This window comes from Pelmatolapia mariae, linkage group LG6 (assembly GCF_036321145.2).
Source record: "Pelmatolapia mariae isolate MD_Pm_ZW linkage group LG6, Pm_UMD_F_2, whole genome shotgun sequence".
Taxonomy (NCBI): Eukaryota; Metazoa; Chordata; class Actinopteri; order Cichliformes; family Cichlidae; genus Pelmatolapia; species Pelmatolapia mariae.
The window spans coordinates 21326739-21350861 of record NC_086232.1 but is presented as its reverse complement, the minus strand read 5'-3'; the positions used below and the strand labels follow the sequence as shown (position 1 = coordinate 21350861).

The following is a 24123-nucleotide window of genomic DNA, read 5'->3' as shown; positions in this document are numbered from 1 at the left end:
TGCATCCCTCCCTCCTCCTCCGGCGGGGCCTTTTTTTTAATTTCAACGTGAGACACTTCCATGCGTGAGGGCCGCGTGAAGAGAGAAGACCTCATAAATGAGTAAAAACTATTCCCCCACCTCCCCTTTATCTTAGTTCCTACTGAAGCCGCTGTTGTACTACACCCTGTCCAGGCACTCCTCCGCCCTCTCGATGCCCGCCCGTCTGCCAGTGCCGCCTCTGTCATGGAGATAAAAAACAAACACACACACACACACTGGTGAACTCCCATGGCAGCTTCCAGTCGCCCCGAATGGTCACCAACGGGGTTAAAAACTTCTGGGCTTGAAGCGTGTTTATCTTTATTTTGATTTTTTTGTCATTCTATTATTGTTGTATGTTGACTTGTTTGTTCGGTGGGAGCCACTGGGAGAGGAGCGATAAAAAAACAGAATAATCCAATCAATGGCAGCTTAACGGTGTTATCCTCCGAGCTCCCGGTGGTGCGTCCCAAACAAAGTGTTACCCATCGATCAGGGGACCTCTTGAGACACAGCAATATAACCATCTTGTGCTTTCTGAGGGAGGGTGGGGCGGGCGGGGCGCAGGGTTTTTAAAGACAAGCAGGTGGTTTTTGCTCTTGACTCTGTGGTGCATTGTTTTTTGTTTTTGTTTTTTTTGGTGACCAACTCTTATATATATTTTTTAATTTTTACCTCCTATCTGCACTCTCTCCATATTCTGCAGGAGGGGAAAAAAGTAACTATAGATGAGGAAAAAACAGCTGTTTGTTTTGGGGTTTTTTTAATCATCGAGTTTACATTCATGTCAAAGACTTTGTACATGACTGTTTGTAGCAAAAATGTCCTTTTTTCAGTTTGTCGGTCAAATGAACAACTGAGTAAACCATTACTAAATGGCATATTCTCTCGCACAGAACCTCCCACAGCGATAATTGACATAAAAAGAAGCAGAAGAAAAAAAGAGGGAGGGAGCGGGACGATGAGGCGGTGAGAGGGGGGAGTAGATATGAGATTAGAGATTTTAAAAACACATACATATATTTTCACTCAGTGTAGTGTATGAGCAGCTGATTGGACATGCAGACATTTTGCTTGAATGTTGGATGGATCGTGTTTATGGGAAAAATTTTTAATGATGTGCCTTGGGGGGTGGGGGGGTTCTTTAAAGAGATTGTACCACTTAATGAACACTGTTGAATCAGTTGCCCTTACTTAAAAAAAAAACAATGAAGTTCCCCATCTTGTTCCGCTTCCCTTCTCGTGACAGAAGAAGCAAACGGTTAACGGCAAGACAGAGAGGAGGGTGGGGTGGTGCTGGGGTGGGGATGTTCATCAACATCAAAGTGAGATTTTATTTTTAAAAAACAAAACAAAGTCATAACAAGTACACAAGAAAAGATTTGATGTTATTGCTTTCATGCTGCTGTTGCACAGAGATTTCTAAGAGCACAAAAGTTTGTTTTTTTGGGTGGGTGTCAGCAGGCGGAGAAGAAAGAGGGTGGTGGGCATGACGGAGTATGGGGGGCGTCTGCAGCTCACGTGCACACAGATGAAGTGAGAAACACGTCTTTCTGTCCCTTAGCCTGCTGCTGCTTTAAAGGTGCTTCTACAAACCCACAGAATGACTTCCATGAAATCTTATTCCTGCCAAATAAAGAGTCACTTTTTAATCTTTTTAATGATTAATACGATAGCTTTAACTACCTGTAGGCTTTAGGTCAGCTTCCTGCTTTCTGCACTTCAGCCTTTATTTTGTATTTTCTCCTTAATCGTTTTGTCCTACAACAACGTTATGGTTCCTTTTTTTCTTTGTACCCACATAGAAGCTAGAGGCTGAACTGGCTTGGATTTAGTTGAGGGGGAGATGATGAGGGGGTTTGTTTGGGCTGAGGAGGGGGGAGTTCTGTGCCAGAGACCTGTGAATATGTTCCTTTTAAGCAGATGTGTAATTCAGAAGATGTATAAGTTCCTTTTTTTTTTGTGCGTGTGAGCGTGCGTACACGAGTACCTGGTGCTGGCTATGCTTTAGCAAACACTTTAAGGTATTGTGTATTCTCTCATTGTAATATAATTAAAATGTTTTATACATAAAGCCGTGTGTGCTGGTGTCATCAGTGCTTTTTGGAGGAAGGTAGCAGATTAAAAACTGACGACCTACAGCTGAACAAAGCTGAAGGAAAATGTAGGTAAAGACGTTGAAATGTTTCGGGGTTTCCTGTTTGGTTTATGCAGCTGTGAAACTGGAATATTCTGGGGGGGGGGGGTGTTTAAAGTTCAGAGTTCATCTTTTGTCAGCGTGACAGCGAAGAGACATTGGGTGACGGCGTCAACAAACAGGCGCAAATAACTCGACAAATAACTCATCAAACTTTTATTAAATCTCAGCTTAACACTGACGAGCTTCAAAACATGTCTAGCTATTAAACTGAAAGTCCAGAGAGATTTATGGACATCTTACAGCCTGGTGAAAATAAATCTGCATGCACACATAATTGCAAAGTCGCACAAAATCCTAAAGACTTCTTAAAAATACATCACATGAATCATTTTTAATGATAAATAAAATGTTGCCGCGAAAAAACAAAAATCCAGTCGATTCCATCCTGAAGGGAATGCAGTTGTTGAAAGCAGCTTACAACAGGGGTGTCAAACATACAGCCCGGGGGCCAGAACCGGCCCACCAAAAGTGTCCAATCCGGCCCAGCAGATGGGTTTAGAATATTGCAAAGAAGAAAAATTTACATTTTTGACATTTCACTGCATTTTGGTCAGTTTTATTCTTTTATTATTACTGACAAAAACATGCACAGCATAGCATAATACACCTAAAAAAACAAACAAAAAAAAAGAAAAAATTATTCTATAAAATTAACAGTAAAGACCTCTTATTTATTCATTTCATTCAGAATTAAAAAATACATTTTCTGTTATATTACTAGGGATGGGTATTGATAAGATTTTCACGATTCCGATTCCATTTTCGATTCTATTTAACGATTCGATTCTTTATCGATTCTCTTATCGATTCTTTTTAAAAAAGGAGAACACTAAGGTCGATTAGCTTAGAACTTTGTTTTATATCTTCTCTTTGAACAAGATAGAAATTTAGGAGTAACATGGCCTTACAAACCCAGATCTTAAGAGATCTATCCTAGTGTTTCCTCCCTTAAATGAAGGAAACACTACGAATATGCAAAAGCATTTGCTCACAAAACACGCGATAACCTTAAATGATTGTCGTGTTTTTAATTCCGCTCCGGACTCGTGAATCTCAACCCAGCAGCAGCGGTAACGTTTGCACGTCCTCTCCTGTTAATGCGGCAGGTAAATAATCAACTAACAGTGCATATTATATTAGCGCGATCTGCTAACTCCGGGACGTCGGGCTAGCGATTTTGCGAGCCCTGTACTTTGCAAGTATTGCAAGTTGCCCTGTTGTCATCCGTTCTCGTAAAGTATGACCAAACTTTTGAGCGTTTGACCCGCTTAGGCGCCATGTTTCCTGCCAGGTAAATGACGCTCCGCAACGTGGTGACGTCATTCGGGGCGACTGGAATCGATAAGGGAATCGTTTGCAAACATGGCAAACAATTCCAAGGAATTGAAACAGTGGGAACCGGTTCTCAACAAGAACCGGTTTTCGATACCCATCCCTATATATTACTGAACAAAAAGACCCTTTTTCTGTTAATTTATGCTATTATTCCTTAAAGTGAAAGCCAAACAGCCGTCCTTGTTTTTTAATGCAGAACAACAGATATATTTAAAATTGCACTTCATGTTCATAACACATCATCGTTTAAGCGCATAGTTAAACTTCTTTACACTGAATCTAAAGGGGAAACAATTGGCAGTGTGTTTTTAAGACTTTATTAGGCAGTACTGTAGTTTCACTGGTCCGACCAACTTAAGATAAAATTACTCTCTATGCTGCCACAACACAAAGAGTTTGACACCCCTGGTTTACAATAAAATAAACTTCAACAGTAAAGAAGCTTTACTAAAGCTTTAAATTAGCTTAACTTTTTTTCTTGTGATTATCCGTGCATCAGCACAGACCTGCTGGCAGAAACATATATGCTTTCCAAACATAAGAACGATATTACAGCAGACGCAGAACTTCTCTGCAGTTTATTGCAGTCTCAAACCTGAACCATATAGCATGAATGAACCATAAAGCATTTAAGTACAGTTAAGCATTCAACTACAGCTCTGATAACTCTAACCGATGAAGTTAAATTAAAATTACAAAGTCACGTGATCGTGATTTGGTCTAATTTGAGCTTTTAGCTGGAGCTCAATAATAAATGATATGTTAATAAATATAAAACTTGAAAGAGCCAATGAGAAGAAAGCATACGTGCTGATTATAAACACTGTTATTATCGTCTTTGACAGCAGATTTGAAAAATGTCTTTAAATAAGCAGCCTAGACGCAGCGTTCACCGGTTAAAGCAGAGAGAGGTGCTGCTGGTTTGAAAGGCAGCAGGGTTCACAGGAAGGCCGAACACCTGAGATTTTCTGAAAGCAAAGAGAAGAAGTAGAAGTAGTAGCAGTCAGTCAGCAGAGGTAACCCGACAGAGGAGTCAGACTGTTTCTTATTAAGAGAAATCGTAAACAGCGAGCATACAGCAAAACTTCAAGATGATCGAGATGATCAAAGGCAATCATGCCGAGTACACACACACACACACACACACACACACACACACACACACACACACACACACACACACACACACACACACACACACACACACACACACACAGTGCTTTCAGACAAACTGCCGGGGTTTCTGTGGGACGGCAGCAGCTGAAGCCAGCGTCTTGGCTGCTTCTTTGGCCTTCTCTGACGCGTCCTTCACTGTGTCCCTGAGCAGCCGCTGGGGCGTCTCTCCTGTGGGAAGAGAGCGAGGGTGAGGCGGGAGAGAACGAGGACGACAGGCATCAGCAACACTGCGAGATCCTTGCTGAGATCAGGATGCCCACTGACACTTCTGTGGCCGATTTTCTCGTGACTTTCATGATTTAGTAACTTGAGAAGTGTGCTGCCTTTTTTTGTTCTTGTTGTTGTTTTTGGAGCCACCCACAGGAAACAAGCACACAGAAACACACGCCTTCAAAAATCAAAGAGAATACTTTTACTACAGTGAAGATAAAGTGAGCTCCTCTCCGTGCACTTGTTAACTTTTACCAGACAGTGCTCACTCAGTTCAGCGCTGTTACTAAGTCAGACCTAATGATCACAATTGTGACTTTCCTCTAACAGTCATTAAAGGTAAGGAAAGGTAAGGTGACACATACAAAAAATAAATACATATCAACAAGGACCTTTCTAAAAACGCTTCACTGAAAAAGTCTGCAGTGTGCACTCTCCTCATCTGTATGCTGTTAGGAACAGCCTCATACTGGATTCAGCGCCAGGGGCTGCACAGTCTATTTGTGTCTGCCCTGACTATGAACCCCACAACCTCGTGTGAGAACAACAACCTGAGTCACAACAAGACACAGTGATCTCTCCCCCCCCAAACACGAGATGATAAGGAGATACATTTCCTTCAATTCTGCACTTTTATTTTTTTTTACACCGAGACGTAGATATGAACTGCGAGTGTGCGTTAGCGCTGTCAAAGGGAAAGGGCTCTTTGTGTGTCTGAATGCTGACAATAACAGCGGGGAGGGATTCCTTACGGTCAAAAACAAAAGTCTCTCACGTTTTTACAAAGCAGCATTTTTTAAACAAAGCAAAAATTGTTTATTGGATTTATATGTAGTAAGCAATATTAAAAAGAAAAAAAAATCTAATCAGCAAACTATAGTGAAATTGATATCAGCAAAGATATGAACTTCTGGAGGCGTGTGGTACTTTCAGATACTCGCTTAAACTCCACCCAAAGCATGCCAACTGTCTAAGAAAACTTGTTTTGTATTCCAAGATTGTATCTTAACCTCTGCCCTCAATCCCACTGAGCATCTATAGAAGAAAAAATATAAAAATCACTTTTCTGATGATCGAGTGTGAGCGAACAGAAAGTTTTGCTAAAGGTGGAAACAGATCAAAACTGAGAGACTGGAAACACAGAGGAACGGGTTGGTTCTGTTCACAGACGTTGTGGAAAATTCCTGGAACCCAAGTGATTTCATCTGAACGCTAAAACTACCAAAGCACCACTGCCAGGCAAGATGGCGGAGTAGAGATGACATCAAGAACAGGCTGTGCAGGTGACTTTTTGTTTTCTCTTCTGTTTTTTCTTATTTCCATACAGGTGATCCAGGTGTTTTGTTTGTTTTTCTTTTTTTCTTCCCCCCCTTTCTCACCATCTCTTCTCCCCTCTATTTGTCTTTCTCTCCCTCTCTTTCTTTCATTCTTTCTCCCTTTCCTATCCCCCAGTCATGTCTGTCCCGTCTGTAACAACCGAAAATCAAATCAAATAAATGAATAATTATAATAAAGGTCAATCAAATGGACCAATATAGCAAGGCCATGATGATCCAATTAGTAAAGTAAATCCGCTTGGCATCTTTCTTGGCCTTCAGACAACAATTCTGATGGATAAAGATCCAAATGGGGCGGAAAAAAAAAAAAAAAAAAAGGAGTATTATTTTGTATTTTTTAAATTTATTTTCATTTCATTATTTCATTTTTTAAAATTAATTAATTTTTAACTTATTTATCTAGCTGCCAGCGTTGCTGAAACCATGTTAATAAAAAAAAAATTAATAAAAAAAAAAAAAAAAAAAAATCCACCCCTGTGTGCGATCAAAATGTCAGAAATATATCAGCATTCCCGTCGTCTGGGTTTACCCACACTGCCTGAACGTTAAAGAGTCCTTGCAGACTACAAACATGAGTGGGAAATAACCTTCCGGTCTGTTTCTGTGCTGTGGCATTTCAGGTGATTTTCATTCATTATGTTATGAAACAAATACGGCTGTTTACATTTAGACATCTCAGGACCTGACGACCTCTGAACACACCCTCATCAGTCCATCTCTCTGTATGTGCTCTTAAATAGCAAACTAACACATAACCATAGATTTCTCCTTTACACTGACAATTTCCCTAACAAATGAACGAGGTAAGGACAAACCTTTTTGACTAAGAAAATCGAATTCATCATTGTGTTTACCACCAGAATACAACATATGCTGAAATCCTTCTAAAAGTGAGTTTTGCCACTCTGTAGCCATTTCGGTAATGCCTCTGGGCCGTTATTTTAAAGCTGTGCGTGTACAAACAAAGACTGAGCAATAGTGCTTAAAAATGCTCTCATAAACGCTCTGCTCACATTGACTCTTGCTTAAGATAAGGCTGAAAAACCTTCCCTCTGCCCCAAGCTTACACTTCTCTTCCAAACATGTAGAAGAAGTGTAAGCTTATACAGTTGGTATGAAGTGACCCAAAGGATACATTGTGTTGTTTACATCAAATTCTATTGTCCAATTTTGGTGAGCTTGTGTAAATTGTAGCCTGAGTTTCCTGTTCTTAGCTGACAGATTGCACCTGCTGTGGTCTTCTGCTGCTGTAACCTATCTGCTTCAAGTTTGTACATTCAAAGATGGTCTTGTGCCTTCTCTGGTTGTAATGAGTGACTATTTGAGTTACTGTTGCCTTCCTATCAGATCCTATGGCTCCAACAAGGCAAAACTGCAGCTCACTGGACATTTTCTCCTTTTCATTCTCTGTAAACGTAGAAATGGTTGCGAAAATCTCAGCAGATCAGCAGTTACTGAAATACTCAGACCAGCCCATCTGGCACCCTCAACCACGGCACATGTAAAGTCACTTAAATTCCTCCTCATAATGATGCACAGCTTGAATTTAAGCAGGTTATCTTCACTGGGTCTAAATAGCCAAATGGCACCCAGCTGCTTCCACGTGATTGGCTGATTAGATATTTGCATTAACAAGCATCTGAACAGGCCTGCCTAACAAAGAGTCCAGTGAGTGTAATCTTCTCTACATGAAGGTTTGTGCCAAATTTAATGAAATTCCTTCAGTGGTTGATGATGACTCAAAACATCACAATCGTATTTAATTCGTTTTAAAATAAGAATCACATCAGAATCAACTAAACAACACATCTACTTCTATACTCTAAACTACTATTTAGATCACTGTTGCTCAGACAGGGTAGAAAGTTACTGCCTCAGCTACGCTGTCTACTCTGTGCAGCAACATGTGACAACCCCCGGGCAACGCCTGGGATGGCAGATGGATGCCTCAGTCCTAGCACACTTACCATGACGCTCAGCCTGATGCCGATTCCTGCAGTGGCATCAACAAAAGTGGCAACAGGACGGAATCACAACAATCAGACACACGTACGCTGCATCAGCACAACACACAGTTTGGAACAATGTAAATATTATCTTATTCTTTGGGGTTGAATTTGACTTTCCACACTTAATGTACAAATTATTTGAGGTTATTCGTAGTGCGCAGACTTACAGTACTTTTAAAAAAATCACTCAAATGTGAATATTTTCAGGTTTAGCTGGTGTCCTATCATTTTAAACTAAATGCTACCCAATATGAGAAACTGATAAATCAACACTAGAAAAAGTGACTCATCTGCAGATAGTTCATCTCTAAGTGTTGTTGTTTCTTTAATACATCTCTTCATGCATCCCTCATTATGATTTACTCTGTTAAACTCTCTTTATGCAACACTGACTACCTAAATTATTTCTGTCCAAACCTAAATTAGGAAATTGTAGCCATTTGTGACTGTAGCTGTCATGGTTTCACATCCCCCCGCCTTTTATCACATGGCACGTGGAGGAGTAAGATTGTGAGCCCCTTCAGGTTGTTATGACAGCAGTCCTGCGTTTCTGGGGTGAAAAGAAAGCTCCATTTCCTGTTTAATTTTCCCCCCCTTCCAGAAATGGCAACAGTTAAAAATAAGCTGTTTTGTTTTCCTCTGCTTTTCCTCCTGCTCTCTGCCCTGTTTCAGCTGGAACACACATGAAGTGTACATACCCTGCAGGTTGGACAGCGCGTATTCCAGCCCCTTCATGGCCTTCACCTGGTTGCTCTTGAAGCGAGCCAAACCAAACTCCTGTGAGAAGACAGAACAGGAAATGGCTTTACACAGGGGAGATTGTCTGGGAAACAACACCGTCTTGTCACTGCAAGTCTCTGGGGATATCCAAACAAGCCCGGCATCTTCCATATTTAATTATTCCAATTTTAAGTAGACTTATTTTTTGTTTTGTTTTTTTGCTTTAATTTCACTTCTCCCACTACTTTATTTTAGCATGAGCACCGCAAAAACTAAAGCAAAGACCAGAAATTTCAGGACATCGGCCTCTAGAGTGAAAATAATTGCATCTATTCTATCTGAACCGCCGTAGAGTAGATGAAAGCAGACTAATAAATGCTTCTAAGAGTACTCATACCATTTCTGTGCTGACTGACATCTAACTTACCTAAAGGACAGATGGGCTCTTACTGAAAGAATAGAATTCATTTAGTGTCTTGTGTATATCACACATATGAAAGCCAGAGTACAGACTGTATATAAAAGTTGGGAGAAGCAACCATGACATCGCTCTGTGGTTTGTGGATTCTTTTTTTGAATTTGCAGATTTAGCACGTTAGACATTTATAGATGGTTTGAGCAAACAGTTGATCTTACTAAGAAACTAAGAAAACTGCACAATAAATCTTTATACTGTTTATTTTACTAAACATGGGATCATAACTTATTTTAAAAAGGAACATCATGATTTGAATTTAGCAACCAAGTCCAAAAATGTAGGAGGAAAGTGCTTACTCTGAGCTCCTAAATCAAATAAGAAGTCTTATTGTTTCCTCATAGAGGTCTGCTTGCAGCTACATGAGTTGCCCTCTGCTGGCAATGAGAGTGAATGCAGGTCTCAGGCACATTTCTATACAGTGGTTTTGGCTGGGGTCTGTCTGTACCTGAATGGGTTTGGAGAAGCCATAAATGCTCGAGGAGATCCACGCCTCACGTTTCAGCTGTGTGGTCGCTGGATGCTCCACTGAGCCTTGGAAAACACAACGCTCCTCAACAGACTTGATTGGGAAAGAAAAGTGACAGCAGGTTATAATAAACTAAGATGCAACTCAACAGATTTACTATGGAAGTCATCATTTCAGGATTTTAAGTAACTCGTGGTCTTGGCAACAAGATTTCTGGGGACGGAACTTCACTAGAGACGATCTTTCTTTCTGCAAAAGCGTTTGAAGGATTTGAAGAACTGTTTTTATCTCAACACCTGCACAGAACTACCATGTCTCAAAATGTTTTCCAAATTTTCCCATGAAGCCATCATGTTTCAGACTGCAGCAAATTAAAAGCACAAGCATCATCAAGTATCATGCTGTTGTGCAGTAATGTAGTGCAGTTTTCATTAAAGTTTTAAGAAAAGATCATAAAAATATAACATTTAGTTGTGCATATAAATGTGTGTGCGAAATAAGGACCTCTGTCCTTGTGTGAACTGATTTCTTTATTCCTGTTATTGTGTGTGCCAGACTCTGGCAACCCACAGTACTCTACAACACCTGTAACCACAAGTGATGTGATGTCAGACCACATTACTTTCCTTATATCATGGCAGCAAGATGACAGCTTTGACAGAAGTCCTACACAGTTTCACATGTAAAAAAAACAAAACACAAACAACACATATCTACTTTTCAGCAGAAAAACAAGCAGAGTCAAGTGAAAAATGTAATTTCTCTCCACCACACAAGGTCACAAAGGCAATGATAATTAAAACCCATCTGGAAAAAGGCATAACACAGGAAACTGGCTGCGTGTTGATTAGAATCTCTCTGAAACAGCTCAACGAGTAGACGGCAGGAAAAAAACAACAACACAAAGCCTCACCATGAGAGTTGTGTGGTTGAGGTTCCAGGTGTAGGTGGTCAGGCTCTTGTTCACTGGGTCCACGATGGAGTCCTCGATGATATACACAGAGCGAGACATGCCGGCGGGGAAGAACCGCTCCGCCCAGCGAGGCAATCGATTGGTCTTCATTAGAAGCCGTCTGGAGAGGAGCCGGTGGTCTGCTGTTACCTCCCGGTACACAACGTCCTCCGTGAGAACATGGGTGCTGGGTGACACAAAAACACACAGCCACATCACCTACAGGGTTACTATGAGGCTTCTCATCTGTTTCTAGTGTACGTTCAAAGAGTGCACCATCATAATATACACCAAAAGAAAGAAGAAAAATACATGCATATTCTGATGTCGTCTAAGTCAGGCATAAAAAAAACAAGAAGCACATAAACCACCTGCCCACCTCGATCAGCCAAACTTAGTTTTACTTCTCTGATACACTGTCTCAGTTCTCAATCTCACTCAAGACTGACAGGTGTATTTTTGCTTGCGAGCCTCCAAAAGTGAAACAATATACAGGTATCACCTGCACGACTGCCTAGTTTTGGAGAATGATTAAACAATACACTAAAACATTGCACTACATAATTATTAAAATTTTCCAAACCACAGTTCAGCAAAGTTAATGTAATTCCTACTTTCCAACTAGTGAGGAGATCAGGGGAAATAGAAAGCATTTAAAAGATATCACACAGCATTCAAATGTTCACTAAAAGTAAAAGCTAGCAATGGTAATCCCAAAGTCAAAAAGGACTCGTTTTTTTGGGACCTTAATTATTACTAGCAAATTTTATGGCACTCCATGTGACGGCTGAAGGAGGACTGACATCTGAAGACATGCTGCTAGCGACCCTAAGAACTACTAGAGGTATCTTTCCTTGTGTTTTCTAATAAGCACCTTTGATAAAATACTGATTATGAGAATAATGCTGGAGTACCTGAATGGGTTTGGGTACCTCTGCCAGAAAGCAGAGACAACATGGTCCCATCTACTCCTGATGTCGGTGCTGCTACAGAAATACTTGACCATTTTTCTCTTGATGATGTGCAGGATGGTGTGAATCCCAAACCCTGAGGTCCCTCGCTGTGATTATACAAATCAGTGAAAAGTTTGGTGCTGACTCCATCCACAGTCTGGGGTGATCCTGCAAAAGTGAAGGGAACAATGAGTAAAAAGGGTACGCAGATAAAAATGCTGAATAAAGAGTATTTTACTGCATAACGTACAGTCACTGGCCACTTCATTAGCTACACTCCCTTTCAGAACTTTCAGAACTGCTTTAATTCAACAAGGTGCTGGAAACATTCCTCAGAGAATTTGGTTCATATTGACATGATAGCATCACGCAGTTGCTGCAGATTTGATGTGAATCTATTTTCTGCCACATCATCCTTTAGATTGTGAGCTGGTGCCTGTGGAGGCCATTTCAGTACAGGGAACTCATCATGTTTAAGAAACCAGTTTGAGATTATTTGAGCTTTGCGATATGGTGTGTTATCCTGCTGGAAGCAGCCATCAAAAGATGGGTACACTGTTGTCATAAAGGGATGGACATGGTCAGCACCAATAGTCAGATAGGCTGTGGCATGTAAACGATGGTCAGTTGGTAATAAGGGGCCCAAAGTGTGCCAAGAAAGTATCTCAAACACCATCACAACATCAACAGTCTGAACCATTAATAAAAAGCAGGATGGATCCATGCTTTCATGTCATTTACACAAAAACTCTGATCCTATCATCTTAATGTCTCAGAAATAGAGACTAATCAGACCAGGCAGCATTTTTATAAGCTTCTATTGTCCAATTTCAGGAAGCATGTGTGAATTGTGGCCTCAGTTTCCTGTTCTCGGCTGATAGGAGTAACAGCTTGTTCTGCTGCTTCAGAGCTTGATGTAGTGTTGGCTCTTTCGCATATCATGATTGTAACCAGTGTTCATTTGAGTTGCTATTGCCTTTCCATCAGTTGAAGGTTGTCTGACAATCATTCAGACCTTCAACCAGCTCACTGGATATTTTCTCTCTCTTTTTGGGGCTTATTCTCTATAAACCATAGAGATGGCTGTGCAGGAAAATCCCAGTAGATCAGCAGTTTCTGAATGCTTAGAGCAGTCCGCCTGGTACCAACAACAACGCCACAATGAAATCACCTTAAACTCCAGCAGGTCATCTGGAGCATACCTGCCGGCCTAAATGCACCGAGATGCTGCGATGTGATTAGTCGATTAGCTAAAACAATGTGAACAGGTGTATCTAATAAAGTGGCCGGTGACTTTATGTTTTTCGATTTTGTTGTATAGACTTCAATGGGTCCCCCAAATATCCCTTTTTGTCCAATTACAGCACCAATAAAACATTTTTGAAACCACCATTTGTTATCTTTTATTGACTTTTCACATTTTCATAGCTCAACATGACGTAGGTCCTTACGTAATATACGCACGTCACCTTGACATATGGTTGGCTGGTTATCGTTACCGATGGTTTGCTGGACAGCTAAGAGCTACCTAGTTAGCTTCCAGAAACCGCTTAATTAGCCACATAATTCAAGTGAATTACCTCTAAATGTTATACTGAGCTTAAGTAAAAGACCGGTTATTTCACAGCTTAATGATAACTGAGTTCAGAGTTTGACAGGAGGTTCACAGCAATAATACCGCACTTCAAGTTTCGGTAGCCTCCCGTTCCGTTAAATGGCCACTAACCGAAATGTGAAACATTCCGGAAATAGTATAAGCAAGCTTACCTGTAGTTGCTGCTACTTTAATGCTAAGCTAATAAATATTAGTTGTTTGTTGAGCCTAAAGCCAACAAACTAACTGATGTTAGCTAGTTATATTCATAATGTCGTATGAACCCGGTCAGCCAGCTCCGAGTCGTAGGTCGGACCGTTTTACTGTAAAGCCACTTCCGGTTGTCGTTTTAAAGTAAAAGCTTTCACAAACATTTCTCTTTTCACGCACTGGAGACTGTTGTGTGATACAAAGACCTGATTGCTATAGTCCCGAATTGTGAACGTTAAAAATATATATATTTAACGAGGAACCTACAGTTTTCAGAAAAGTACTCATGAAATACTTGTATTTAGATTCCCATCGTGCCTATTCTTGCCTGCTGGTGTTCTAATTTAAACAGTCAGCTAAAATAAACATTAGCTGCATCCATTACAATGTAGTAAAGAGACTTATTTAATTCTAGAAAAACAGTGAGAAGATGAAGCCAGTGAACAGTTTTTACAGTTGTTCACTAAACGTCACTATGAGACCACCCTGCAGTAGGATATGTATGGTTGCACATTATATCATTTCACACTCCTTGAATTTGTCCCAGACCAACAAACTGCCAAAGCTTCTGCTTTCATGGAGATGTTACACTTGCTGATGATCGGTGAATGCATTGCATCAGGAGCACCTGGCTGCTACTTTACGCTCTTAATTCCTATGGAAGCAGTAAGAGTGCACTGTTTTATTTACAGGGCTGCAGAGAGTCCTGTGACAACTTTCTTTTTCACATGGCTGTGGTGTCGTTGAGCTCTCTCTGCTCAAACTCACATCCCAGTTTGCAAACCAGACTTTTAGAAATCATTGTTTTTTTAATGCTCACATGAACTGTGGAGTAGCCTAATCAAGACGCGACTCTGTCCCTTTAAAAGGCCCGCTCAGGCTCCATGTCAGTCTTGTGTTTTATTTTGCCATCTAGTGGGCAGGATGAACCACAGACATGACAGTACCAGACATTTAAATTATTGATGAAAATCTCATTAATTCAGGTTGTCATTCTTTTCTGGTCACTTTGAGGCTTTTGTCACCCACAAAACCATTTTCTGGATCAAACTATTCACAGATATTTGCAGTGAGGATGTAATGTGACAGAAGAGCTGGTGCAGGGATTACAGTCTCTGCATCAGTATCAGGAAAACAAAGGAGATGATCATGGAGATAAGAAAGATCCTCAAAGGACTCCTGGCAGCAGCCTCCCAACAACTACAGACATGTACATAAGCAGATGCTGGAAAGAGCCTCCTGAAGCTTAAAAGACACTACTCACCCAGCACACACACCGTTTGTCTCCCTCCCTTTGGGCAAGTGGCTGCAGAGCAGAACCACCAGACTGAGGGACTTCTTCCTGGAGGCTGTGACTCTGCTGGCCCAACCCAAAGGTAACAAACATGAGAAAACACCTGTGTCTTTGTAGTATCCACCACACACACTTAAAAAAATGTTTTTATTTATACTGTGAATTTATCATCTATTCCCTTTTCGGTATATATTGCTATTGTGTGATCCCGCTATTGTTCCACTTAGACCTGAATGCAACATTTTGTTTCACTACTGTCATTGGTCCTCCAGTAACCAGTTCATGCAGCAGGTGGCGCGCTATAATACACTACAGAACGATATGTGTCCCGTTTCCGACTCTTCTTCTTCGTTGGTGCACTTTCCTGCAGAGGGAAGTGTCCTCCATGGTGTCATTGTAGATCTTTCGAGGTTGAATATTAGTAAATAAGAGATGTCTGGGTACACACCAGACCAAAAGCTCCGTTTCGAGCAGATAACGAAGCTCCGGAGGCAGTGGCTGAAGGACCAGGAGCTCAGTCCGAGGGAGCCCGTGGTACAAGCTAAACCGCCTGGCCCTGTCGCCAAGTTCTGGGCTGGTTTTCTGGAGCCCAAGAGCCTGTGGAGGGTTTACGTGAGTTCTCGTACACAGCTGATCCGACGGCCGCTAATAATGACATTTACAGCTGGAATCAAACCGAGCGGTTTATTTGCTACTGTTAGCGTTTCATTAAGGACAAGGGCTTAATGTAGCTGTTTACTGCTAACGTGGTTAGCCGCATTTACTTTGCAGGCTTCATGCCACACACACACAGACCGCATCTACTACAGCTTATATTGTGGTGTTGTTCTATGTCAGTGACACAATCTAAGGTTTTCCTTGGATTATCTTTAGTTAGATACAAGAACTAAGCTGCCTCAACTAAGCAGAAAATACTCTAAAATGTATTTTTTTGTAATGGATTCTTTGTTTCATTGCCACAGAATAGCAACAACAAACAAACAAACATAAAAAATAAATGCTCAAATTGTAATTTTTAAGCATGGTGTCAGTAAAATCTGTTGCTTCAACAATACCTACGTCGTTTAAAATATGCACTATAGTTTAATGCTGGGGAAAAAAATATGGTTTGAATGACTCACCAATAAGTTTACAGACAACGTTTTAAAAGTGACTAATCCATACCTATCCTATTAAAAATGTTGTGTGTATTACGCATTGTTATGACCCTGGCGAAGGCCATAAGACGTAGCGGAATAAAGCAGAATAAATCTGTGCATCCCTAGCTTTTAGAAAATGTTGATACAAGGGTAGTCACTGCAGAGAACTTTACACAGGAAAGAAAAGAAATGAAAGTCAAGCAAGACAGAATAAATGTGTGTGTGAATGAGAGGAAAGCAGGTGTAATGGTGAAGATGCTAGAAGTAAAGATGGTGAAGGTGAATGAGTTTAAATAACTGGGGGCAACCATTCAAAGCAACGAACAGTGTGCAAAAGAGGTGAAGAAGAAAGGGCCGGCAAGGTGGAGTAGACGAGTGCTAGAGGTGGTTTGTGATAGAGGGATAGCAGAAAGAGTAAAAGGGATGGTTTACAAGGTGATGTAGAGTTTGGAGACGGGGGCTCTGACAAAAAGACAGAAGGCCGAGCTGAAGATGTTGAGATATTTGTTGGAGAGGTTCAGATGGTTTGGGCGTGTGCAGAGGATGGCTTAGTGGATATATTGGAGATAGGATGTTGGGGGTGGAGCTGCGGTCTTCATAATCTGTAGAACACTGAAAATCTTTAGGCCCTTTATCTAAATCGTATATCACATATTCCACATATCTTTAGCAAGAGAACAAACTCAGTCCCTATAAACATTATGATTCCGTATGTTCTTCTCTTTACTGATATTTGTTTGTGTCCTTGCAGACCTACAAAGCGTACAGAGGTGGAGTTTTCACATTAACACGGCTGCTGATACCCGCTTGGATTGTTCACTACTACGTGAAATACCATGTTGCTGTAAGTTTCCACATTTGATCATTTTTATTTACATCTAAGCCTTTAAATACTGACAGGAGATGGATGACAGAGCCATAATACGAAGTTCAAGAAGATAGCTATTTATTTTTTTTAAATTGCATTTAATTTGTTTGATAGTATGCAACCAAGGTAACTTGCACATAAAGAAGAAAGAGTTTTAAGTTACAGACATGCAGTATTAACTTATTCTTGGCCAAACTAGAGAACCCTGCACCTCGGATTTCGTTTGTAGATGGAGATCATGTGATTGATTCGATCAGAATGGGTAGCATATTAAAATTCCGTGTCATTGTTCCCTACAGCAAAGGCCGTATGGCATTGTGGAGTTGAAACCCAAGCTGTTCCCAGTAAGTGTGACCCATTTATTATTTATTACTTCCAACAGTTAACTTTTTTTGTTTCTCACATAATACCCCATTTATTCTTCATATATTTGTATAAATGTAACTGAATGTTACCTTGTTTTACCATAACTAATACTTTTTTTTTGTGCTTAGGGTGACACGATCCTGGAGACGGGCGAAGTTGTTCCAGATCTCCCAGAGGCCCATGGCCATCATTGAAGAGGAAATAGTTCAGCTTTTTCCTTGAGTTTCTCTTGTAAAAAATTCTGTATATGTGATTAAAATACTCAAAAGTTATGAGTGTGAGCTTGACTTAACAGAATAAATTATTGATAGTGTTTTAGTAGAATTGTTTTTTAAAAAAATGTTTTAGTTAGAGATTTGTTCTCTAACAAGGAGGAGGAATCTTCACAAATCATTACAGTTTGTATCCTGATGGTAGTGGTCTCTACGGGGTTGATTACATGCCCCCAAGGGCAAGAGCAGTGACTAAATGGCTTGGGTATGAAAACTACTTTAATCACATGCTGTGGGCTTAAAAGTCACTAGATCTTAACACTTAACAACAATCCCATTTACAGTGCCAGTTGTAAAGAATTTATTTGAAAGGAGGTTGTGCAGTCAGTCGATCAGAGTTACAGATCATTTTTGCAAAAATGACCATGTGCAGATGAACACTTAAAAAAAATGCCTTTAAAAAAAAGTCTTGTGACCATGGTAATGTGACGATCGTGGCTCAAGAGTTGGGAGTTCGCCTTGTAATCGGAAGGTTGCCGGTTCGAGCCCCGGCTTGGACAGTCTCGGTTGTTGTGTCCTTGGGCAAGACACTTCACCCGTTGCCTACTGGTGGTGGTCAGAGGGACCGGTGGCGCCAGTGTCCGGCAGCCTCGCCTCTGTCAGTGCGCCCCAGGGTGGCTGTGGCTACAACGTAGCTTGCCATCACCAGTGTGTGAATGTGTGTGTGAATGGGTGGATGACTGGATATGTAAAGCGCTTTGGGGTCCTTAGGGACTAGTAAAGCGCTATATAAATACAGGCCATTTACCATTTACAAAGATGTCACCTGGGATTTTCAAATTTATACCAAAAGCGTATTTACTAAAAACCTCGACTTCAACGTAAAGATCACATGTGAAGTTTTCTGAAAATCTTGTGAATGCAATAACTCAAGAAGAATAAGATACCTAGGATTTCTAAATTTTTAAGAAAGAAAGTTTTAAAGAAAGTCATCCTTCTCCGAAATGTTTTTGCATAGCTTTGCTGACAGGCAAAGGGCACTAAGAATATAATTGTAAATATGACGATAGTGCTTGATATTATTGTGAAGGGCGCTAATTTCCCCCTCCCCCCCCCCCCCGCGAAACCTGAAAATTGGACTTTTATTGTGAAGGAAGTTAGCGGAAGTTGCTCATTGAATTCACGGTCTGTTATGGAAGAAAGAGGGGTTCATAGTTCTGTCAACAGCCGTTCCAGGACTGATGGCCATATAGAAATTAATGTGTTTCCACAATAAGGGAAGAAGTAATCAGGTGTCACCGCATTCGTGGCTGTCTGAAGGATTCAGAGGTAATTATTACTTAACTTTTCTCGAACGTCCCGAGTAGCCACAGAGTTCCAAGCTTTGTAACGTCCGTAGCTAGCCTGCTAACTTGAGCTAACCTGGTCAATGTGTGCTCAAACTACTGTTTATTGTTTTGCTAAGTCACGTTGGTGTTTATGTAACATTTCATATACCCCAGGGGTTTGTTACTATATATGTAACAGCTCTTAAAGACGATTTTTAAGTTATAGTTTCTAGATATTATTCAACTTCTCCAAAAGGAAACACAAGTGTTGTAGTTGCTAAGCTAACAAAATGATAAACAGAAACAAAGTGGAAAACGGTTATTAGGGTCATTCCGGTGTATAGATTCTATTCTGTGACATGTCTGTCGAGATTATCGATGGCCAAGAAAGACATTTAGGGGCTGTATAATGTGTCTTTTGTCGCTCATGTAGCTCATAAATAGTTGTTCCGAATGGCTAACTGTAATAATATTACTGTTAACAATATCGCTCGCCATGTTATCCTCAAGCAAGCACCCATTCCTGTTGTTTGTAGTGTTTTTTTTAACCAACGTTTTAGTATAATATAATAGCATGTAGCCCTACCAGTATATCAGTGCTCAGACATGAGCCTGTCACAGATGTGCCATCGTCATGTGTGTATATGTTGCATGATATGCAACAAAATGAATATTACAGAACATAAAGCAGAAAAAGTTGTGTGGGTGGTGTTCTTACCTTAAGTCAAATTCATTAATAGACAAACAGTAACCTTATCGTGTACTCTTCCCCACACGACCCCACAGGAGTATCTCGCTGTAGCGAGATATTTATATTTATATTATTTATTACTGGTGGTCATCAGGGAAAGACAAAAACTTTACATGCTTTTAACATTGTAGACCCCGCCACTTTTCATGCACCAGAGTTTGAATTGGAATAGTCCTCCAGAAATAGTGACACTATTTTCTGGAGAATTGATTGGTCAGTAGGAGGTGATCTCTGATCTTGCTCTGGAACTGGTTAGGTCTGCAGTATAAGTTACTATGGCAATGTTCCCCTGGTAAAGAAGTGAACTGCTTTCATAGTACAGAAAACCCAGATTTAGCCCTGAAGTTACATGGATAATCTTCAGCACCTGCTTTGTAGTACGGGGTTCTGGACTATGATGACTTACAGCTGAATTACAGATGTAAAACACAATTAGTTTGTTATTGAGGCCGCAGTTAAGTGTTTCTGTACTACATTTAATGAAGACATGCATGTGGTGTTTTGTAAAGCTTGTTTTAGCCAATGTGAGGATCGAACAGGAGAAAACAAATAATGGTGACCAGTACAACACCACCTCTTTTATCTCTAAAACATGTAAATGAATGACAATATCGTGAAAAAGTGAAGATTAGGGACATTGTTGGCTGCCTGGAATAGCAGTTGTATTGGGTTCCACAAGACAGTACATTTAAAAAAAAAAAAAAAAAAAAGTGGCTAACAAGTGTATGTTGAATGTTGAATAAACTTTTTTCAGTGCAGCCATTTTTACCCCAACACCGCAGGTAAACACAGATGTTACTGATCACATCGATTAAGGCTTTGGCCTAACTAGAACAGAAGCTTCATTAGTGGCATTGCTAACACCTGTGGCTGCTGAAAAAAGGTGTTTACAGTATGTGTGAAGATATATTTGTAACTTTAATGTTTTCTATGTTGAACCTGACAGAAACCAAGTGAAGTCACACAGTGTCTACAACAGAAAATGTTATCAATGTATAATGTAAAGTGAGCCATTCAATAACATCTGTATAAGTCACAGTGGAATCAAGTGCATAAAAGTTACACTTTTGTCCTCTAACAGTGTTTATTATAAAGTCAAACTAGTAAAGTTTAGAACTCCATGAATGCCTTTTGTGGGTAAATGTATTTAACTATTTTTCATATTTCAATGTGTTTTTGTTATCATGTCAGATCATGTCAGCAGTCAAGCTCGCCCTGCAACTGAGCCAAAAAAATGGCAGAAAAAGGTCCTCCGAAACAAAATCTGCAGAGGTGTCACCCGACTCCAAGTGCCCCATCTGCTTGGACACATTCAGCAACATTTCCCGCCTTGACCGCTGCTTGCACAGGTTCTGCTTCCGCTGCATTCTCGAGTGGTCCAAGAACAAAGCAGAGTGTCCTCTGTGTAAACAGCAGTTTAATTCAATTTATCACAGTATAAAATCAGAGCAAGACTTCAAGACGTATGACCTGCAGCCAGTGGACAATGGCTCTTTTGGTTATTTTCAGGGAGTGCGGTTTAGATACCGCACAACTCTCACCGCAGCCCATCGACAGTTGAGAGGAAGGATGTCTCTGGCTCCTGACATTGGTATAATATCTGAAGGCCCAACAAATTCTTCCCAACAGCGGCCAGACCGTTACATGCGGCGCATGATGATGAGGCTGGCAACCCAGAGGAGAGCTGCAAGGGAAGGCAGGGCGGTGGCCAGTGTCCGAGAGCAAGAAATGATCAACTTTAGACGGGAGCTGTACCGACGGGGGGTGAGGGTTCGAAATGTTCAGGATGGTGGCCGCTCCCGAGACACCTCAGCGGAGTTTTACAGAAGAAATCCAGCCTGCCTTCACAGACTGATCCCCTGGTTGAAAAGAGAGCTGAATGTACTATATGGAACCCATGGCTCTTTGGGCAACATGGTTCAACATATCATCATGTCACACATTACACGTTATAACATGGAAGATGGAGCTATTCAGGAAGAGCTCAGGCACTACCTCCACAGTCACGCAGAGCATTTTATGCACGAGTTCATCAGCTTCGCAAAGTCCCCCTTCAACATGGAGGCATATGATCAGCACGCTGTCTATGACTGTCCGGCGCCTTCCTCAAATGAAGACAGCAGCTCCAACTCATCAATAATCGCTATCTCAGAGGATGAAGACAACTCTACAGGGTTGAACAACCCAGATGACTCCACATCTGCTTTGAGCCTCTCGTTGTGGGATGATGAGACACCTGGGCCGTCGTATTCTACGACAGCAGAGCAGGGCAGGACAGAGCGTCTGTCAGTCTTGGACTCAGATTTTGACAGTAGTTTGGAAGAAGAGACACAAGAGTTTGGGACTTCACCACAGCAAATGAGTCCTCATAACCAAACAGACCTGACTCAGGGCAAACGCAATAATGAAGACTGTGTATCTTCTGACAGTGATGACTGTGTCATTGTGGGTTTTGTTAAACCAACAGCAGATCGGACTCCTGAGGTGGTTCAGCTTTCCTCTGACTCTGAGTGGTCTGCTGGTGACGATACTCAAGAAGTGCCTCTTCAGCCTCAACACATTCGATTCACCAGTAGCAGTCCTGCAACTTTACATAGCAGTGATCGCAGTGGGGCTGGACTATCAGAAAATGTAGACACAGATGATCGTCACCACTCAAGTTCAAAAGAAAGATCAAACAAGACGTATAAGAAGTCAGACAGAAAAGGTCAGGGTAGAAGATTTGACAGCAAAGAGAGATCTAAGGAGAGGCACAAATCAAAGGACAGACACTATAGGAGGAGGAGGAGGTCAAGAAGTAAAGAGCGGAGGCACTCTAGCAGAAGCCCGGTGATCTCCCACAGCAGTGTCAGCACTTATTCCACTGAAAAAAGTTATTCTTATTCAAATGGCAGAGACTACTCCAGGTGTGACAGATATAAAAGGGACAGTAATTACACCTACCAGTCATATAGCCATTACAGCCAAGAGAGAAACGATAGCGGGCTCCATTACACACAAAGGCACTCATACTATTACAGCAGCCGCAGATGCTCAGTTTTCCGCTCTCGCTCCAGTAGCCGCGACAAGGACTTGCGGAGACGGGACAGGAGGCGCTCTCGATCCAGGACTTATTCTAGCAGCCGCTCCCCTTCTGCCAGAAGGAAATCTCATTATGACAAGCCTGGTGGGAAGAGGAAGTACAAAAGAAGACATTTAGAGGACCCCTCCAGTACCACAGCGTTTAACTCCTATGCAGATGGTGACTCCTCTGCATTAAGAAAACACAAGAAAAAAAGCAAAGAGAAGCACCGTAAAAAATCCAAAGAGAAGTCTAGAAAGGCCAGCAGGAGTCTCAGTGTGGAGCTCCTCAATGAGGAAAAGGCACATGAGCGGGGCAGGCGTCACCATAAGAAAAAGAAGAAACACAAGAAGAAAAGCAAAAGGCACAAGAGCAGCGAACGCACAGAGAAGCGTTCACCCACTATCATTACCATTGATAGTGACAGCGATTCTTTTGCTAATGACAGTATCACTCAGGCCACTAATGCTAATAATGATAAGCCCGCAGACGATAGGACAGATGACACAGTAGACACTACCCCTGTAGATACACTGTTGTAATCCTATTTCAGATTTTTACCCTCAGCTGCTGCCACCTGCCACCTTTTTTTTTTTTTTTTTAATCACAACAGTGTTCAGTAGGGTGAAAGCACATATCACATGTTTGCTACAGTGATATTACATTGGACACTGACAAACTGATGGTATGATGTATGCATAATGAGAAAGATGACCTTTTTAGACCTCCATGGCCTGATTTAAAACAATGCTTTTATATCTGCTATGTGCTACTATGTGTAAGACAAATGGAATAATATTGGAAGTGTCGCCTTTTTGTTGTTGTTGTTGGGTTTTTTTTTGTTTGTTTTTTTTAAGAGTCAGTTCTTACTCTGTTGTATTATGTGCTGAGGGTCTCTCAGGGTTAATGCTGATTACAATTTGTGCTGCCATCAGTCGGCTATAATCTGGAGACAAAAGAATATAATGTTTTGATTTCAAAATAACTTCATTTGTATTGAATTTTATTTCTAAATAAATTGTAAAGATTCATTGTGTGTCAGAGAAAAAGAGCATAATTACCAGTTACAGTATTTCCCCCCTTTTTTTTTATTGTATTACGTTACAGCTTCAAACTCAAGCAAACAGTATAAAACAAGGCAGATCCAAGATGTGAATGGAGAATGTACGTAAAAGTACATTAAATTTATAGAAAAAAAAATTGGTGGTGAAATGTTTGTAATGAATCTGAAAACATGCAGTAAACCACAGAAAATGATAACAATTAAAACCTTTATGAAGGTACTTAAGGTATGTGTTATTTTAAAGGGTTGTAAAATAATAATGCAAAACAGAAATAAAGTATTCAAACAAAAAATCCCCATATTACATCTCAAGCTTCAAATGGAGTGGACTACAATATTCTGGTGAATTGAATTGTCCTACTATGTAATAGACGAGATCT

The 24123-nt window shown here is 40.8% G+C and overlaps 3 protein-coding genes across 4 annotated transcripts; 2 read left to right on the top strand and 1 right to left on the bottom strand.

Annotated features, from left to right (window-relative positions):
• Window positions 1–4698: 4698 nt before the first annotated feature.
• Window positions 4699–13761, bottom strand: prelid1b (PRELI domain containing 1b). 2 transcript variants are annotated; one of them, XM_063476175.2, is made up of 7 exons: window positions 13625–13761; window positions 11819–12025; window positions 10866–11091; window positions 9932–10045; window positions 8987–9065; window positions 8247–8272; window positions 4743–4900 (listed from the first exon to the last, which is right to left on the bottom strand). In XM_063476175.2, the coding sequence occupies exons 2-7, from the start codon at window positions 11908–11910 to the stop codon at window positions 4865–4867; spliced, it is 573 nt and encodes a 190-aa protein (XP_063332245.1). In that variant the 5' UTR covers window positions 11911–12025; window positions 13625–13761; the 3' UTR covers window positions 4743–4864. The 2 variants fall into 2 exon arrangements, with proteins under 2 accessions (XP_063332244.1, XP_063332245.1); XM_063476174.2 differs by lacking the exon at window positions 8247–8272 and having other exon boundaries at window positions 4699–4900.
• Window positions 13762–15295: 1534 nt separating this feature from the next.
• Window positions 15296–17600, top strand: ndufb6 (NADH:ubiquinone oxidoreductase subunit B). The gene is made up of 4 exons (XM_063476173.1): window positions 15296–15567; window positions 16846–16938; window positions 17262–17306; window positions 17457–17600. Exons 1-4 carry the CDS (start codon window positions 15388–15390, stop codon window positions 17520–17522), a joined length of 384 nt encoding a protein of 127 aa, XP_063332243.1. The 5' UTR covers window positions 15296–15387; the 3' UTR covers window positions 17523–17600.
• A 1107-nt stretch (window positions 17601–18707) lies between these two features.
• toporsa (topoisomerase I binding, arginine/serine-rich a) lies at window positions 18708–23280 on the top strand. The gene is made up of 2 exons (XM_063476172.1): window positions 18708–18869; window positions 20811–23280. The coding sequence occupies exon 2, from the start codon at window positions 20814–20816 to the stop codon at window positions 23220–23222; it is 2409 nt and encodes an 802-aa protein (XP_063332242.1). The 5' UTR covers window positions 18708–18869; window positions 20811–20813; the 3' UTR covers window positions 23223–23280.
• The last annotated feature ends 843 nt before the right edge of the window (window positions 23281–24123 follow it).